The sequence below is a fragment of the Lissotriton helveticus genome, chromosome 10 (assembly GCF_964261635.1).
Source record: "Lissotriton helveticus chromosome 10, aLisHel1.1, whole genome shotgun sequence".
NCBI classification, from domain to species: domain Eukaryota; kingdom Metazoa; phylum Chordata; class Amphibia; order Caudata; family Salamandridae; genus Lissotriton; species Lissotriton helveticus.
In genome coordinates, this window is record NC_136071.1 from 602,629,694 (window position 1) to 602,648,918 (window position 19,225).

At 48.5% G+C, this 19,225-nt stretch overlaps 1 protein-coding gene across 2 annotated transcripts in view; it reads right to left on the minus strand.

Moving 5' to 3' along the window:
* CORO7 (coronin 7) overlaps window positions 1-19,225 on the minus strand; it is a 996,081-nt gene that overhangs the window by 161,308 nt on the left and 815,548 nt on the right. For both annotated transcript variants that reach the window (XM_078663134.1, XM_078663135.1), the window contains 2 exons: window positions 3,576-3,671; window positions 2,003-2,128 (listed from right to left, as the gene is read on the minus strand). In XM_078663134.1, the coding sequence (XP_078519260.1) occupies window positions 2,003-2,128; window positions 3,576-3,671 (222 nt within the window). The remainder of the gene's footprint in view (window positions 1-2,002; window positions 2,129-3,575; window positions 3,672-19,225) is intronic.

The window sequence follows — 19,225 nt, forward strand, 5'->3', positions numbered from 1 at the left end:
ATTTTTCAATTTAACAATGAACCAATATATTCAAACAAATCACTACCATGTCACAAAGAGCAAAAAGTACTTAAAATGCCATCCAATGAATGCCTACTTTTAGGCAGGATCTTTGACTCCTTCAACATCATGCTTCCAAGGGCTCACAAAGATTGATTACCTCCAGGCGAGGGTCCTTAAATCCGCAACATGACTCGCAGGATGCAGGAGCTGGACTGAGACTTGAAGTGATGCTAGACCACTGCCTTGACACACTAGACTTGTGTGGGTTGCGCTTGGTGGTTGTGTGTTACTACATGTCCTGACACTACACCCCTATATTACATTGCCTGATAGACAGTGGATGCGATTTAAAAGGGCTGGACCGGACCACCCATCAGCCCCTTTTCCCCTCTCTCAAGCAATGTCCACAATCTTTTTATCCCGAATCACTCCCGGTGCCTTATATAAATAGAGAGTGATTGCCAAGCCCTTATTCGCCACTTCGCAGACATTGCCTCTATTCGTTTTGAAAGAATGACTGTCAGACAAACAAAGCATGCACATTTTAGCTGTGATTATGCAACAATGAGAGTTTAAGGGTAATATGTCCCTATCATTGAGCATCAATTTCACCTTTGTTCTCCTATCCTAGTTTCCTGTGGTTCATTCAAAAGGTGCCCTTTGTTTCTGCAGACGTGCCTGGACACGAATGAACTTCGGTGCGTGGAGATAATTCAGTCCCGCGCTAATCCCTCACATTGATGGCAGACATTTTGTTAATACCTCTGCTGTGTAAGAAAGGTGGCCTCTTTTTAGGGTTCATATCGTGTGACTTCGAAAGACACCGAGTGTAGGTGATGGGTCTATTGACTTAAACAAGAAAAGAGTGTAAGAACTCTAATAACGACAACAAGAGCAGGAAAACAGGGATACAAAAGACCAATTAGGTTTGTATAGAAAGCCCTCACTCACCAACCTGGTTGGTGACATGCTTCATCATGACACAACGGCATACTGAGGAACCAGGAGATTCAAGTTCCGGCTTATCCTGTCGGCCAAATTGCTGATTGCTAGACAGATCACTATGTGTTGGTTGTATGTCACTTATTCGCTTCACCTCTACACGACTATTTATGTACAGTTTATATTTTGCATGTTTTAGGAGAAATACTCCACACCTGACCCCAATTTCCTCTTCTTGTCTTGCTCTTTTTGCACTTCCTCTTCCTGATCACTTTCCTTTCTTATCTACATGCATCTACTACTCTCTTTCTATCACTCTTATTCCTCCTCTGCCACCCTTACCTCTGCGTGGTCACCACTAAATGGTTCAGCCTATGAGTGGAGTGTAGAATGTGCAGGACTGTGAGAGTATACACATCCAAGTGTGACCAAAGAAAAGATCAGAATGAACAAGGACCAGAGGAAGTGGCTTTAAGGTTAGTGTAGGTGAGCAACAACTACCTCGATTTCCAAAGAACCTCTTGGTGGCTATACAACTGGAATGAAAGCAGGCACTAATGTTACTTTGGCCTACAAAAGAACACTGCTTCTGCTGCCAAGAGTGGAATGATGGAGTAAAGCATCTAGTGTAGTTGGAACCACAGGATACATGATCACATTTGTGGTCAGCTGTGGGGAGGAATAAGAAAATGGAAAGTGGACAGCAGCTTTTCCTGATGACCAGGAGAACCCTCTCCGTGCCCTACTCACCAGCGTAATCTGAAGTGTTAGCATTTAAAAGAATCAGTAAAGAGTTCACATCTCCGGCTGTAGCATTCATGGTGATTTCCTCAAAGTGAGAAGGGACACCATCAGAAGGACAATACATCAGGCACAACCCCTGATGCCTAATGGAACTTTTAGCAGTCTGAGTAAAAGGACATATTTTGAAGCATTAGTCTTCTTGATGCTCACATAAAGCAGGAAACCAAACTGTAACCCTTCCATCCTTGTCTCAGAAAGCAGCATCAATGTATGACAGCCTCCTTTAGAGCTGGGGATTGAAAGAACTACTTACATTAGCATCTCCATCTCCTGAGTCATAGCTCTGCTTCTGGGAGTCCAAAACTGGCTTCTCAGGTGTCTGGCGCGAGGTGACGCCCAGCTTCAGTCTCCGAGATGGGTTCAGGCTCACCTTCTGGATCTGACAAACAACATGTAAGACTTCAGTGGTGTGCCCACACGCGGTGAAAGCCTACCTGGGCTACTACCTGGCATTTGTTGATGTGAGTAATTACATTGCTCGGTTGCTTGGAGCTAATACAGTACAAACCGTTTAGTGGATGACTATACAAGCACCAGAGTCTTTGAAGATAGAGTGAAAGTCAGAGATTCAGATGGAGAAGCAAAATCGATGCAAAGAAATTTAGCAGCACAGTTGTACCTGTGGCAATTGGTTTATAAAGAGATCTGTATACATGGGCGTGTCTTTGGTGAGACAGCTGCACGCATGACTGGATTTGGTGGCATAGCTTTCCAAGCAGCAGTGAGATCAAACCATGGGCTTACATAGGGCAGTGGGTTGGTGCCACACTCACACACAATAATGGATTTTGTTGTAGAGCTGCACACATTTTAATATGATGGGGGCACTGCCATACCAGGCAGTGGGTATTGGTGGTACGGCTGCATACATTCATATGGGTTTAGGGTACAATTATACACATGAGAGCGGCTATGGTATCCCAGCTGTACACGGGCTGTGGTGTGAAGCGGTGCTCAACATTTCTCTTGACTTATAATGTGCCCCAGAACTGTACACGATGAATTGAGTCTATGAATCAGGGGCTATCACTGGAATATCCCTCCATCTTAGATTTTGAGAAGTTCCCTTGAATGTGACTGTTATTTCCTAATGGACCCCCTGCTGGAGCCAATCAGCTTCCCCGGTTAGCTTCAGGTAAGCACAGCATTTGGATTCACTGTTACTGACTTCACCTCAGTTTATTCTGCTTACGGTTTAGAAACAATAACTGAAAGTTCTGGCAAACACTAGATAGCTGTTAGCTTAGGTTTAGTGTAAAGGTCTTGCCTGTGACAGTGAGCTTGGAAGAATTACTGAACATTTAGTAGTATGACTGGATCTGCAGCGGTATATTTGCCAGTGGGTCTCTTGACAGAATGTACAGGTCATTGGGTTTGATGGATGAGCGGTGATGGTGGAAGAAGGTGCGGTAGAACAGCTGTCACGTGGAAGTGGGATTGGGGTCATGGTTGTCGATACAGAAATGAGCTTGGAAGCAGCGCTATGTAGGTAGATTACTTTGGCTGTAGTGTTTTAGATATGGCTTTAGACTGTCAAGCACAGAGAGATGGAACACATGCCTTGGAACCAAAGGAGAGCATCAGTAGAATTTGGGCCATACAATACAAATGGAAGTACCACAGATGGGTCAAAGTCCGAAATTCCAGAAAGCAGTGTTGAATTATTGGTGCAGGAATTATGAGAACAGTGAAGTACCAAGGAAAGAGGCCAGAAAAGATTTAACAATTAGGGGAAACTGAAAATAGAGAGGATAAGCAGGCACTTAGTTGTTCATAACCTAATATAGGTGATGATGTGGATGAACGGGTTGCGCACATAGGTTTACCTGTTCATTACTTCCTGCCCACCACTCAGAGGCTTTCATGGGTGCAATATTCCCAGGGGTCTCTGGAAACAGATCTTCGTGGAACTCCTTCATCGACTGATGGATGGAAAAAGAAAAACATAAAGAAGAAATGTATCAATCCACGTTTTGGTACCGTAGATGATGCCTCCCTCCCACCCCTACTCCACCTAAATCCAACCCAATAACAAAGATGGAGCGAAATAAAAGAAATAATAAATAATAAAGGACTCAAAGCGTCTGCGTTACATCTTTCACAGAGAACCCCTCAGACCTTGGAGCCACTTGCCAGGAACACTAGTTATGCAGTTAGATGTTGGTCGTAGATTCAGTGGCTTGCTTAACTCCACCATCAAACGAGGGTCCCTGAACAATCTTCAAGACTATGAAAAACATAGGGTTAAGGACAACGACCCAAGGGATTATCTGTAATCAGACACTTGTGATGTTACTTAGAACCCCACATGCCTTGTGATTTAATATCATCCTATTACAACACTGATACTAATAGAATGCATTCAGTCAATTCAACTCCTGAAGTGCTGACCAGGTGAGAATGTCCTCCGCCTAGTAGTGGCTGCTATGGGCAGTAGTGGTGGGGCGGGGGCTGGTGGGGAAGGGGAGGCAGGGGGGTTAAGAAAAACAGAAAATTTCACTTACCTGTTAGCCGCCACTTCTCCTTTATCCTCTTCGGTCGACGCAGGAAGCAGACTCCCCTAGCCAATCACGACGCTGCAGTCATCAGCATGACAGCAGCGTTGAGACTAATCTGAGCACCGTGGTTCGGTGCTCAAACAGATAGTGGGAGCTTGTGCATGTTCTCCATCCAGGCTGTGCAATAAAGCCAGGGGAGAACATGCAAAGTGCGCATGACTTATTGGCTGGCCCAAGACAGCCGGCCAAACCATCATGCAAACTTAAAAATTGCTCCCCTCTGCCCTGTGGGTAGCCCCGCCCTGCACCTTCAGAGCCTTCTGAAAAATAAAATTATAATACCATGGTGTTATTATCATTTAGGTTTCCTGTGGGGCGACGCTCCTCCACCTTAGCGGAGGAGCAGCCGCTGCCTCAGCCAATCACACATCATCATCTGCAGTGAACAAAGTCCTCTAAAAATGCCAATCTCACGCCCTCGCCACAGAAGTGAAATGGTGATCATTGTGAGGAAACATTCTACCAAACTCTCATCCATGAGTTAAGATACTGGTGTCCGCGAGATTACCGCTGCGCCGCAAACAAACCTTGGGCCTGAAAGTGCCACAGAGAGACGAGTAAATCTGGAAGATGAACAAACTGTTAGAGATAGATGAGCGAGTGCAGTCGAGGGCTTAATGTAGCACTTTTTGTACAAAATATTCAAGTCTGAACAATGAAAGGCTTGTGATGTGAAGTCAAGAGCACAGACACGACCTGTGAATAAAAATGATTGGCAGCACCTCCAGGAGTTTTCTAGTTTCACTGACGCCCCCTTCTTGGCCACAAGCCATCCTTGAGGTTACGGTAGCCGCAGACTTCCGGAAACCTCAAAGTACTGGAGTTGTGGTTAAAAGGCAAACTGTTTATGAGCTATTCTCTTTCGTGGTCTACAGAAAAAGAATGAACTAAAGGGGAATTTAGAAAGTTGCCTGTTTTCAGATCCCATTCCCAGCTAACTCGCGATGGGTAATTAATGCCCTAGGTGCTGATTCCCTTTCCTAATAAAAGCTTGTTACTCTTCCAAAATTGCCCATACAATCAGCACGCTGAAGTACATGATCAATTTTACTTTCAAAGCGAAATCTCTACCAATTTATGCACACAAGACATGAGTGCTCGATTCGCGCCTGAATGAGGCATTAAGTTGTTTCTGTCCTGGTTAGTTTTTTTAATGCATCGTTGCTTCTAAAACTGCATTGTGGTCGCCAGTTCCTGCTGGACAATGCCCTCACCCGAGCCTGAATTGATTTGGACTTTCGAGAAATGTGTGATGTTTAAAGGTTCTGTTGGCACCCCACATGACAAGGTTTCAGACTAAGCCTTTGTGACCACACGTGTGAAGTTATTTATTTATTTATGTATAAAGTTTTATATAGTGCTAGCTAGACCCTATGGTTATAATGACAGAAGTGTGGGCATGGGGTCAAAGGTTGGCACACTATGAAGCCAGCTGTGCCATCTTGCCATTTTGTTTGACTTTTGGGCTTGCTCTCTTGTTACCCCACAGTGCACTGGATTTCAGTGCGCCCACAGGAGCTGCCACACATGTTTTTGTCTTGCTCCCAAACTGGGCTCAAGTTCACCCTCGCCCGCTAAAGAGAGCTACTATGGCCACTTCGCCTGGCTATGAGGAGACCAATGGTTGGTGGCATCTAAGCTTCTAGTGGTGGAATCAGGACTTTGTACCTGTATTCCAGGTAGAGATTTCTGTCTAGCAACACGCTCCAGCATATAACTTTCAGCCCCCTCAGATGGCCTTCTGTATTTCTGCCTGCAATGTATATACCGTGTTCTGTGCTTGCACGTATGAGCACTGTCCATGGAGACAGTGCAAGGTATGAAACTTTCCCTCTGCAAGAACACACTACAGGCAGCGCAATATGGTGGATCCCTGTGCGGGGTAAAGCCATTATTGCTTCTTCTATGGTTTCGGTTCCTTCGCAGTTTCATCCTTGCCTTGTTTCTGTCTGCAATATAAAATCAGTCCTGAGGCCTGCTGGAACATAAAAGACTCAGCTAAACCAGTTTGACTACCTGGGCATCTGCTTCCCGACTCAGCAAAATCAGTTTGACTACCTGGTTTGCCAGGTCTGCCTGGAGCTCACTTCTCCCATTGTGTTCTACTGAAGATTGTCTGAAAATCACACTCACGCTATTCAAATAGTCTACACACACATTCCCTTGATCAGTTGGTGCCTCAACTTCCCATTGTTTATGAACGTCTGGGAAGAAGTCCTGCGAGGTGAACTGTACTTCGTTTGGCTGAGGTTATAATTTTTAAACCTGTACTCCTCTCGATTGGGCATGTGCCCACCATTCTTAAAAGACGCTAGCCCCAAACCTGTATATTGCGTCTGTCTGCTTCTTTGGCGGAAGCTCTGCTGCACCAGCATAGGGGGACATCTGTTTTTGCCAAGTCTGGGAACAAGACTAGTGATCAGGCAGTTGCCCTGCTGTTGTGACTTGGCTTGGAAGAAGAAGCTGTACTGCAGGCTGTGCAGAGAGAATCATATTCAGGAGAAGAAGCCTGAATGGAGTGCTTCTTAAGAACCTGACTTTCCCATGAACCACATGAACCCAATAGCCTAGCAGGCCAGAATCAAAGGCAAGCTCATTATCAAACGTGGTGGAGGGCCCGCAGAGAACTTTCTAGAACAATCTGTAAAATGAGCGTGCATCTTCCACGTCCCCCATCCTTGCCATCCCTGACTTGATGTTATCCTCTATAGACGATTTAAGGCCTGATGGGTCCTCTTCACCATGGGTCTTACGTTATAGTGGATGAGGCTGGTCGCTCTTATTATAGAACTTTTGAACCATTTCTATGGCCCATATAGCTCAAGGTCACAGCTGAACACAATATTTTAAACATTTTTAAAAAGTCGCTCCTCAGTCCCAATTGATGAACCGGTGGATCTATTTGGTGACCCAGATCCCTTGGCTACAACTGGCAACTGAAAATGCAGACTCCACCAGCCCAATTTCGAGATGCGGTCGAGAATTCTAATGCCCGGGGTAATGTACTTTGGGTACTAACATAAATCCAGTAGCTTCCTCCTGAACATTGACTGTTAAAATAGTTTTGAACACTAACTGTCTCTTTCGAACTGTGCTCATTGTCAAATACACTACAACTGAAGCACCGGAAAGCCTCTAACCTAAGAACAAAGACTTTTAGGTGCAATCTCTATCACAATAAATCCATTGTTTTGGCAAGGGGGGGAACCCGTTTATTTCTGTTATGTTGGGTGTTGATTTTGGGTGAATGAAAAATGTTCACCTTTTGGGAATATTTTGGCAAATTCCCAGCAGCCTAGGTTCAAACCAATGAGAACTCTACTTGTACCTGCGGTCTGTGAGAAACTAGGGCTAACGGCTCATAAAAAAAGCACAATGAGTCAACTTAGTTGTCATTATGAAGGGTCGATCTGTGGATGATAAGCATTCGCTGATCTTGTATTGCATAGTGGTTATGTGGTGGTCTTCTTTCTATTATTGTTAGACAAGTTTTGTGTACATTTGATTTGAAAGAAAGTGTTGTGTTATGTTATGTGGCTGGTCTTGTGCTTCATCTCCAGAGCGGTTTTGAAGGAAATTATTTTCTGGCAGCACATTTCTGACCAGGGAGAATAAAATAATCGACCTGACCTTTGAGTAGTAGGAAAGAATAGGCAAAAATAAAGCAACGTGACGGTCAGCTGCGACTGCAGTTTATACTAGAAGCTTCTACTTGACACCTACAGTATATTCGGTTCTGTAAATTGTCTGACACGTTATTTCTGTGGGAATTAATTTGTAAGACTGGTTATACTTCATAACCTCAAACAACTTTCATCCAGGCCAACACACACAAAAAGTTGCAATCAAGATATAATAATCATAAATCTGAAAAACAATGTAGGCAAATTAGTTGAGTCATCCTTTCACACCTCCACCAAAATCCTCTCTCTCTCTCTCTCTCTAGTTCAAGTTCAAAAATTTGTATAGCGCACTACTCACCCAGAGGGTCTCAGGCGCTTGGGGTAGGGGGGTACATTACTTATCGAATATCCAAGTTTTTAGTTGCTTTCTGAAGGAGAGGTGGTTCTGTGTAAGGCGGAGGTGGGTGGGGAGAGAATTCCAGGTTTTGGCCGCTAAGTAGGAGAAGGATCTTCCCCCCATGGTGGATCTATGGATGCGCGGAATTGCGGCGAGGGCTTGATTGGACGATCGTAGCTGGCGGGTGGGGGTGTAGAAGGACAGTCGCGTGTTGAGGCATTCGGGTCCTAGGTCGTAGAGGGCTTTGTGTGCGTGGGTGAGGAGACGGAACGTTATTCTCTTGTTGACGGGGAGCCAGTGGAGGTCTTTCAGGTGTCCGGAAATGTGAGCTTGACGGGGGATGTCTAGTATGAGTCTGGCTGATGCATTTTGGATGCGTTGGAGTTTTTTCTGTAGTTTGGCTGAGGTTCCGGCGTAAAGGGTGTTTCCGTAATCCAGTCGGCTTGTGACCAGTGTGTGGGTGACCGTCTTTCTTGTTTCGGTGGGGATCCAGCGGAAGATTTTTTTGAGCATGCGTAGGATGTTGAAGCAAGATGATGAGACGGCGTTGACTTGTCTGGTCATCGAGAGGGAGGAGTCCAGGATGAAGCCCAGGTTACGTGCGTGGTCCGTAGGTATGGGTGCGGTTCCCAGGGCCGGTGGCCACCATGAGTCGTCCCAGGCAGCGGGGGATGAACCTAAGATGAGGACATCCATTTTGTCCGAGTTCAGTTTTAAACGGCTGTTCTTCATCCACTCGGCTACTTCTTTCATTCCTTCGTGTAAGTTGGTTTTGGCGGAGTTTGGGTCTTTGGTGAGGGAGAGGATCAGCTGGGTGTCGTCTGCGTAGGAGATGATGTTGAGGTTGTGTTGGCGTGCGATGGATGCGAGGATGTTGAAGAGAGTGGGACTGAGTGATGATCCTTGTGGTACGCCGCAGATGACTTCGGTGGCCTCTGATCTAAAAGGGGGGAGGCGGACTCTCTGGGTTCTTTCGGCGAGGAATGAGATGATCCAGTCTAATGCTTTTCCTTGTATTCCGACGTTGCTGAGGCGTTGTATGAGGGTGCTGTGACAGACTGTGTCGAAGGCTGCAGAGAGGTCAAGTAGGATGAGGGCAGCTGTTTCTCCGTTGTCCAGTAGAGTTCGAATGTCGTCTGTTGCTGCGATGAGGGCGGTTTCGGTGCTGTGTTTGGCTCGGAAGCCGGACTGTGAGGGGTCGAGGGATTTGTTGGATTCGAGGAAGGCGGCGAGCTGACTGTTGACGGCTTTCTCAATGACTTTGGCAGGGAATGGGAGGAGCGAGATGGGGCGGTAGTTTTTAAGTTCAGTGGGGTCTGCTGTGGGTTTCTTCAGAAGGGCGCTGAGTTCGGCATGTTTCCAGCTTTCCGGGAAGGTAGCGGAGTTGAAGGAGCAGTTGATGACGTCACGGAGATGGGGTGCGATAATGGAGTCTGCTTTGTTGAAAATGTGGTGGGGACATGGGTCGGTTGGCGATCCCGAGTGGATGGAGTTCATCAGGCGGACGGTGTCCTCAGTGGTTATTGGGTTCCAGGCGCAAAGGTTGTTAGAGGGCGGTTTTGGTTCGGGGGTGGGTGGAGTGGTCTTTGGACTGGATTCCAAAGCTGTTATGTATGTCGGCGATTTTGTTATGAAAGAATGAGGCTAGGGAGTCGCAGAGGTCTTGGGAGGGAGTGATGTCGTTGGTGCCGGCGGTGGGGTTGTTAAATTCTTTGACGATGTTGAATAGTTCCTTGCTGTTTTGGGCGTTGTTGTCAAGGCGATCCTTGAATGCTGATTTCTTGGTGGATCGGATCAGTTAGTGGTGTTTGCGGGTGGCGTTCTTGAAGGTGGCCAGGTTGTTAGTGGTTGGGTTTTTTCTCCAGGCTTTCTCGAGGGTACGGCAGAGCTTCTTAGATTTCTTAAGGTCATCGTTGAACCTGGGGGCTTTTTTGCTACCTTGCTTGATATGATGGTTTTTCAAGGGTGCTAGTTCGTCAGCGCTGTGGGTGATCCATTGTGTAAGGTTGGTGGCTGCTTGGTTTGGGTCCGATGATTTGGCAGGAGGGTTTTGGTGAAGCGATGTGAGGAGCTGGTCGGTAGTAATTTTGTTCCAGTTTCTTCGGGGAATAGGTTGTGGGGGGTTGTGGGTTGTAGTCTTTTTGTAGTTGAAGTGAACGCAACTGTGGTCCGTCCAGTGGAGAGCTGTGGTGTGATTGAAGGAGATGTGCTTGCTGGAGGTGAAGATTGGGTCGAACGTGTGTCCGGCATAGTGGGTGGGGGTATTGACAAGTTGTTCGAGTCCGAGGTTGTCCAGGTTGTCCAGAAGGGTGGTGGTGTTGCTGTCGTTTTTCTTTTCCAGGTGGAAGTTGAGGTCTCCCAGTAGAATGTAGTCCTCTGAGGGGAGGGCGTGTGGGCTGATGAAGTCAGTGATGTCTTCGCTGAATTGTGTGCGGGGTCCTGGTGGTCTGTAGATGAGGGTGCCTCTGAGTGTGGTCTTGGGGTCGGTGTGCATCTGGAAGTGAAGGTGTTCGGCGGTAGCGAGGTAATCGTCGGAATTGGTCGTGATGCGGATGGTGTTCTTATGGACGATGGCGATGCCTCCTCCTGTTTGGTTGGTGCGGTCCTTTCGGATGATCTTGTAGCCGTCCGGGATGGCTATGGCGAAGTCGGGAGCTGATGAGGCGTTCATCCAGGTTTCTGTAAGGAAGGCGACGTCCGGCGATGTAGTGTCGAGTAGGTTCCAGAGTTCAATGGCGTGTCTGTGGACCGAGCGGGTGTTGAGCAGGATGCACTTTAGGTGGTTAGTGTCGGAGCTCTGTTTGGAGTTTGTGGATTTGGTGTGGGTCCTGATGCAGTCGAATTTGCAGGAGTGGCAGGTGAAGGGTCCATGGGTGTGTCCTGGGGCGGCTTGGTAGCAGTTTGGTGGGCGGCCGAGGTTAAGGGCTGAGAGGGTTGCGGCGTCGTATGTTATGCGGGCGGAGAGGATTTTGCGGGGGCCAGGGGGTCTGGCGCTGGGCGCGGTCCAGGCGCGGACGGGCGTAGACGAGCTTACCTTTGGCGCGCATGGGGCGCTTCCGCAGCGCGCTAAAGCATCTGCCATATGTGGATAGTGGAGGGGGCGGGGGCGAGGGAGGAGCAGCTGGGAGGCGGGAGCGGGGTGGAGAGCAGGGCAGGGAGGCACAACAACAAACAACAAAATGTCAGCAAGCCAAAAGCCTAACAGGACGAGATAGGGGCAAAACTTTGATAATGGCTATTAAATGGCCAGTGGCACCGGCAGAACCAGGTACAAATTAGCAACTCAGGCAAAGGCAGCAGAGCACAACCGAATGTCTATGAATGCGCACCTCAGCAACACAGCGCTATGATATAAATGCAAACAGAGTTACTATATCAATGCAATCAGGCACAAGTTATATGTAGGATGCGCTATGGCTTTAAATTACAAAGAGCGGTCTGGGAGTATAGCGCTACGATACCAAACAGAGACTGGAGCAGCGTGAGGAGCGACCGCTTCTGATGAGCTCAGGACGGATATATATATAAACGGGATTGTTAGCAACAGTGGCGACCTACCAACCAGGGGGGCATTTTGATAAAGGAAAGTAAACCCCCGAAACGCGTCAATGCCCATGGTTGAAAACTGAAAATAAAGGATTGAACGAACCTCGAGTGCCTCGTCAAGTCTTCTTTTGTTGGCAGACTTTCTTGGGAACTTATGGCGTGTTCAGCTACGCGATCCTCAGTGTGGCTGCGCGCTGGGCTGGCACCCCCCGCAAGTGTTAAGGGGGTCGCTACATGGAAGACCCTCTGACTGCCCCGCACGAAATCTGAACTGGATGCAGCTGCGGATGCGCAGTCCATACTTTAATGGGACCACACCTTTACTTTAACGGTGTTCTCTGCCCCACGACGGATGGAAGTGCATGGCAGGGGGAGAGGACCGTGATTGACTTTGAAAATGGCCAGAACAATTGCTACATTCCCTGCCTACCTACACAGCCTATCAGTCACTTACCTGACAAAATGCACCGATGGATGGGGTCGCCGCCAGCATGAGAAGGACGCTGCATGCTGGGAAATGTGGTTCACCTGTGAGAACAGAGGCGACTCCAGACCGTGTTTTTGAGGCAGCCCACACTACTTCAGGCGGTGGGAAGGATACACTCTCTTTTAAAACGGGATTGTTCGCAACAGTGGCGACCTACCAACCAGGGGGGCATTTTGATAAAGGAAAGTAAACCCCCGAAACGCGTCAATGCCCATGGTTGAAAACTGAAAATAAAGGATTGAACGAACCTCGAGTGCCGCCTCAAGTCTTCTTTTGTGGCAGACTTTCTTGGGAACTTATGGCGTGTTCAGCTACGCGATCCTCAGTGTGGCTGCGCGCTGGGCTGGCACCCCCCGCAAGTGTTAAGGGGGTCGCTACATGGAAGACCCTCTGACTGCCCGCACGAAATCTGAACTGGATGCAGCTGGGGATGCGCAGTCCATACTTTAATGGGACCACACCTTTACTTTAACGGTGTTCTCCGCCCCACGAAGGATGGAAGTGCATGGCAGGGGGAGAGGACCGTGATTGACTTTGAAAATGCCCAGAACAATTGCTACATTCCCTGCCTACCTACACAGCCTATCGGTCACTTACCTGACAAAATGCACCGATGGATGGGGTCGCCGCCAGCATGAGAAGGACGCTGCATGCTGGGAAATGTGGTTCACCTGTGAGAACAGAGGCGACTCCAGACCGTGTTTTTGAGGCAGCCCACACTACTTCAGGCGGTGGGAAGGATACACTCTCTTTTAAAACGGGATTGTTAGCAACAGTGGTGACCTACCAACCAGGGGGGCATTTTGATAAAGGAAAGTAAACCCCCGAAACGCGTCAATGCCCATGGTTGAAAACTGAAAATAAAGGATTGAACGAACCTCGAGTGCCGCCTCAAGTCTTCTTTTGTGGCAGACTTTCTTGGGAACTTATGGCGTGTTCAGCTACGCGATCCTCAGTGTGGCTGCGCGCTGGGCTGGCACCCCCCGCAAGTGTTAAGGGGGTCGCTACATGGAAGACCCTCTGACTGCCCTCTCAATCTCTCTCTCTCAATCTCAATATCTCTCTCTCTCTCTCTCTCTCTCTCTCTCTCTCTCTCTCTCTCTCTCTCTCTCTCTCTCTCTCTCTCTCTCTCTCTCTCTCTCTCTCTCTCTCTCTCTCTCTCTCTCTCTCTCTCTCTCTCTCTCTCTCTCTCTCTCTCTCTCTCTCTCTCTCTCTCTCTCTCTCTCTCTCTCTCTCTCTCTCTCTCTCTATATATATATATATATATATATATATATATATATATATATATATATATATATATAGATATAGATATTAAATTGCTTCATTTGTCTACAAGGTAACCCCGAAAGCACTGATAAATGTGAGAAAGAGATGAGACCAACCCTGGTACGATGAGGACTACTATTACTAAGGCGCAGAGCGAGAAAAGTGGGGAAAACATTGATCTTTGAGACACAGCAATCGCAGCTGGAACAAGCATTTACAATGCAACGGTTTCGCCTTTGTAAAAGTTAGAGCTATTGGCATTGTAAATGACTATTTTTTTTATTTATGTGTTGGTTTTGAAAACCTATAAATAAACGGCATTGTCATTTACAATGCCAATAGCTTAATCTCTCACAAATGCGAGACCTATTGCATTTGCATCCACACGCACACACACAGAGAGCCACACACACAGAGCCACCCACACATAGAGCCACCTACAAAAAAAGCTAGCCATACAGACAGAGCCCCAACACACACAGAGCCCCAACACACACAGAGCCCCAACACACACAGAGCAGAAAATAAGTTGAGGACTGTGCACCAACGCTCTGTAATAAGTACACATTTGCAGGCAGCTGCACACTGTAAAGAAAGCTTTTGAATTAAAAAATGACCAGCTAAAGAGCGCACACAAAGTCGTTGACACAAATACATGCATTAAGAGACCCAATGCCATTAAAGGATCGCCTTGTGCAGTAACTGACACAGACACATGCAGTGTCCAGACTTTGGCCCTCATCATGAGAGTGGCAGAAACACGGATGCAGTATTCCTGCACCTAGAATTATTGTTACTGTGGATACCAGTGTCATTTCCAGATGTGGGAGTACCACTGCACTTCGAAAGAGACTGAGTGGATCATGCCAAATGAGAGTTATCACATGAATGCTGTAATCATTTTGCGTTTTCCACCGCTTTCCTGCCCGTGACCTTCACTTACTTTTAATGGAGGAAGTGTCCTAATGGGAAACAGTAGAGGTGCGGTATTCCCGCTTTCCTTATATTCCCAATAACCCCTGTTACTGGCTTAACAAGGAGACCGGCCTTGCAGAGAGAGGGCTGTGGTGGTGGGTATCTATCTCATGGGTGATGGTGTTTCCTAATTGAAATACATCTAATTTCAGGCAGGCACACGGACTGCGGGAGGGGGGCGGGCAGGCACACGGACAGCGGGAGGGGGGCGGGCAGGCTCACGGACAGCGGGAGGGGGGCGGGCAGGCACACGGACAGCGGCAGGGGGGCGGGCAGGCTCACGGACAGCGGGAGGGGGGCGGGCAGGCTCACAGACAGCGGGAGGGGGGGCGGGCAGGCTCACGGACAGCGGGAGGGGGGCGGGCAGGCACACGGACAGCGGGAGGGGGGCGGGCAGGCTCACGGACAGCGGGAGGGGGGCGGGCAGGCACACGGACAGCGGGAGGGGGGCGGGCAGGCTCACGGACAGCGGGAGGGGGGCGGGCAGGCTCACAGACAGCGGGAGGGGGGGCGGGCAGGCTCACGGACAGCGGGAGGGGGGCGGGCAGGCACACGGACAGCGGGAGGGTGATCAGGAAACAGCCAGCGACTAGTCTCTGCCCTTCACAAAGTATTCAAATCTCCAGGAACTCGGAAAACAGACTCTCAGCGCATTCTTCCCTAAACACTCGAAAAAAGCACATAATACGTTCCTGTTTCTATGCTACTCAAGTGACAACATCAAAGGAAATTGAATCGAAAATGAGGAATAAAGACAAAATACACAAAGCTACGGCAGGGTGCTGCCGCAAGCGAAGAGTATAACAAATTACTACTACCCCAACCTTTGCGACCCACGAGACAAGGGCTGACAAACTCATACTGTTACAGTCATACAAAGTAAAAAATGTGAGTTACTCCAAAGTGATTCTCTAGACCCACAATGAATGATGGTGCCCCAGAGCGCCACGGTACAGTGGGAGGGGGGGCAGGCAGGCACACGGACAGCGGGAGGGGGGCGGGCAGGCACACGGACAGCGGGAGGGGGGCGGGCAGGCTCACGGACAGCGGGAGGGGGGCAGGCAGGCACACGGACAGCGGGAGGGGGGCGGGCAGGCACACGGACAGCGGGAGGTGGGCGGGCAGGCACACGGACAGCGGGAGGGGGGCTGGCAGGCACACGGACAGCGGGAGGGTGATCAGGAAACAGCCAGCGGGACAGGGACAAGACGGACAATGAACACAAACATCGGTGGTAAAAAAAAAAAAAAAGTACACGCCCACAGTGGCCACGTCTTCATGACGTTGTGGAGAGGGAAAGAATCGGCGGGAACGCCCACCAATCGCCTCGGGAAATGACGGACAGTTCTCTCTTCCAATGGCTAGCCTCCATTTATGGAGCTAGCCAATGGAAGAGAGAGGCTGAACTAAAGCACACAGTGTAAGACATAAGATTTCGCCCTGGGCGGAGCACTGCTTTGCAGTGCTCTCGCCAGGTCGAAACCTAAAAACTCCTTCCCTCCAATCTCTTTCGACAGCAGCTATTAGTATTCTTCTTTTTTCCATCTGATCTCAAAGTTCTGGAGAGGATAGAGGTGTGTTTTGCATCCCAGACAGCCTGGCTCATTACCATGGAGGACCCGATTTACCAAGAAAAGTATGTAAAGTGGATGCATCCCCTGACTCAGCAAATCAAAAGGCATTCAGCCTGAGAGCCGTGGTCTCTTTAGCAGAGTCCCAAGGCCAGGCTGATGCCAGCACGTAGGTGTAAACTAGACATGAACTACATGAGTCAACAGAGGTAAAAACTTTTGCTTTGAGTCAATAGCTGCACTGGACAGTAACTTTGTGATCTTTTTGAGTTAGAAACAGATTGTTTTTGTGTTAGTCTGTATAATGCACAGCAGGTGGTATGTTGTTTAAAAGGAGCAGCAAATCCATGAATTTGTGACCATATCTCCAAAACTGAATGATGTCTAAGATCCTGATTGAGATACAGCGCATTGGGCTCTTTTTTTTTTACAATTCCAATGGGCCTAAATCACACATTCACAAGGATAATGTTATTCTCAGAAAGTATGAAAAATAATGCACAGATATAATATTAGTCCTGTTGCAAACAGGTTTAAAACCCTATTGTTACCACAGTAGCTCGCCCCAAGCATCGCTCCATACACATGATGTTATACACAATTTAATTCCGTCCATTGCTTCCGTTGTGTAAATTCAGGGGAGCGAGCGCCTGCCCGCTTCTGGATAGTCAGCCGCAGGGTCTGCTCATGCCTTTCTCAAGCGTCTTTTCATTTCATGTGCCACCTTCCTGCTGCAGCCCCTCTGATGCATTCGCTCTGGGGACCGCGCCTGGCTCCGGGGCACGTCCCTGGCATGCAGAGGGCACAGACCTTCTGCAAGGTCACAGCAGGTTAGCCGTCGCGCAGCTTTGCGATGTACAGACTGAGTCATTTGAAACAAATGTTTTACCACTAGGTCACTGTGTAGGTTCAGGCTGTATTTTCCGCCGCGGGTTCCATTATTTTTAGGTGGGCAGCGGTGACATGCCTCTCACATTCCCGGTCAGATTCCCTCCGCCCTGGCTGAACGTCTTACGCACATTATAAAGGAAACTTTGCTCCCCTCTTCCTGTCTATCAGCGCTCGCCTTTAAGGGAGGTGAGGAGAATATTAATGACTTGGGGAGGGTCTTTGCGGGAAACGGATCACTAGACCCAGCCCGTCCACGGTGAAGGGGGTGATGTCTGCAAGCAGACAGCGGCCGTGATGCACGGCGGACGCTCATGCAATGCAGCACCCACATAAGGTTACAAAAGTGTGCATTGTGAGGGGGTGCCTCGGGGCTGTGTTATTTGGCAAACGTGTAACGCACGCGCGCTGGTCCACGCGGCACGAGCTGTGCGCAGCTGTCACCCTGCAGTCTACGTTAGTGCAATGTATCCGTCAAGCCGACTTCAGGTTTGATTAGCGCACGAGCCGCACATTTTCAACGAAGGGCACGAGCCGTGGCAGCAATCAGGTAACTCGAGCTGAATCAAACAACAGTGCTTTCATATAAAATATGAAATAAAAAGGACGAGGAGTTGCCCAGCCCTACCTGGGATTGCTAAATTTGTCAGAGGGACGCTGTGAATGTTTTCCGGCAAAGTTGCCATCCAGTCTGCGAATTCCATGTCGCTCTTCCCTTGAGACGAAGCCATGCTGCCGGCCTGCTCTCCGTCTCTCATCACAATAAAGTATTAATCTAAAATCTTACTCACAAACTCATTTGGCCCAGCTCGTCCTGCAGCGACAACAGGACATCAGCTAACCCTTCGCTGGTGGATGAAGAGGTTGACGACGAGGAGACGGGCCTGCCAGCAGAGGCAGCTCGGAAGGGTCTGCGCCCCGGGGCACCAGGGGGCGGCTGGCTGACCCGCGGACTCTGGTGCTTGATCATTTGAAGGACGGTCTGCACATTCGCACTTAGAGAGTGGCTTGAACTGAGGGACAGCGGGAGGGGGGCGGGCAGGCTCACGGACAGCGGGAGGGGGGCGGGCAGGCTCACGGACAGCGGGAGGGGGGCGGGCAGGCTCACGGACAGCGGGAGGGGGGCGGGCAGGCTCATGGACAGCGGGAGGGGGGCGGGCAGGCACACGGACAGCGGGAGGGGGCGGGCAGGCACACGGACAGCGGGAGGGGGGCGGGCAGGCACACGGACAGCGGGAGGGTGATCAGGAAACAGCCAGCGGGACAGGGACAAGACGGACAATGAACACAAACATCGGTGGTAAAAAAAAAAAAAGTACACGCCCACAGTGGCCACGTCTTCATGACGTTGTGGAGAGGGAAAGAATCGGCGGGAACGCCCACCAATCGCCTCGGGAAATGACGGACAGTTCTCTCTTCCAATGGCTAGCCTCCATTTATGGAGCTAGCCAATGGAAGAGAGAGGCTGAACTAAAGCACACAGTGTAAGACATAAGATTTCGCCCTGGGCGGAGCACTGCTTTGCAGTGCTCTCGCCAGGTCGAAACCTAAATAGGAAGCGCACAACACAAAAAGCAATACAAACTGCTTAAACAAACAATATTCCAATTTATCAACCAAACCAGAGATTTATTCATATTCTTACATGAAAATACAACTGTGAAAAGTTGAAAAGAAAAAACCTTCCCACAAATTACTGAAAAATGCAATAAACTACTCCCAGTATTCATCAACAAGATTTCCAAGATCAGAGAGTAATCAGAACACATGGGGATTATTCCATGAAATATCAATTTAAGACCTCATAAGGCCTTAAAAAGAATATAAAACAACTGTCTTCAACACACTGTTAAAAAAAAAAGATTTCATCCCAGCAATCTCTGTAAATGAAATATTTAATGTATTTGCTAGTGGAGAACCATCATGAATACATTCTTGAAACAAGACATATGCCCCCAGCAGACCGAAATCTGGACAAATTACACTAAACGATGTTTTTATATATATTGATATGGTGCTTGATATAATTAACTCAGTCGAAATAAAAGGTTTTTTTTTAAACAAAATTTACAATGCAAATGCAGACCTGGAAGACCTAGCGAACTACAGACCAGTAACGAACCTAGCATGCTAGCAAAAGTATTTTAGATATGTGGGGTTTT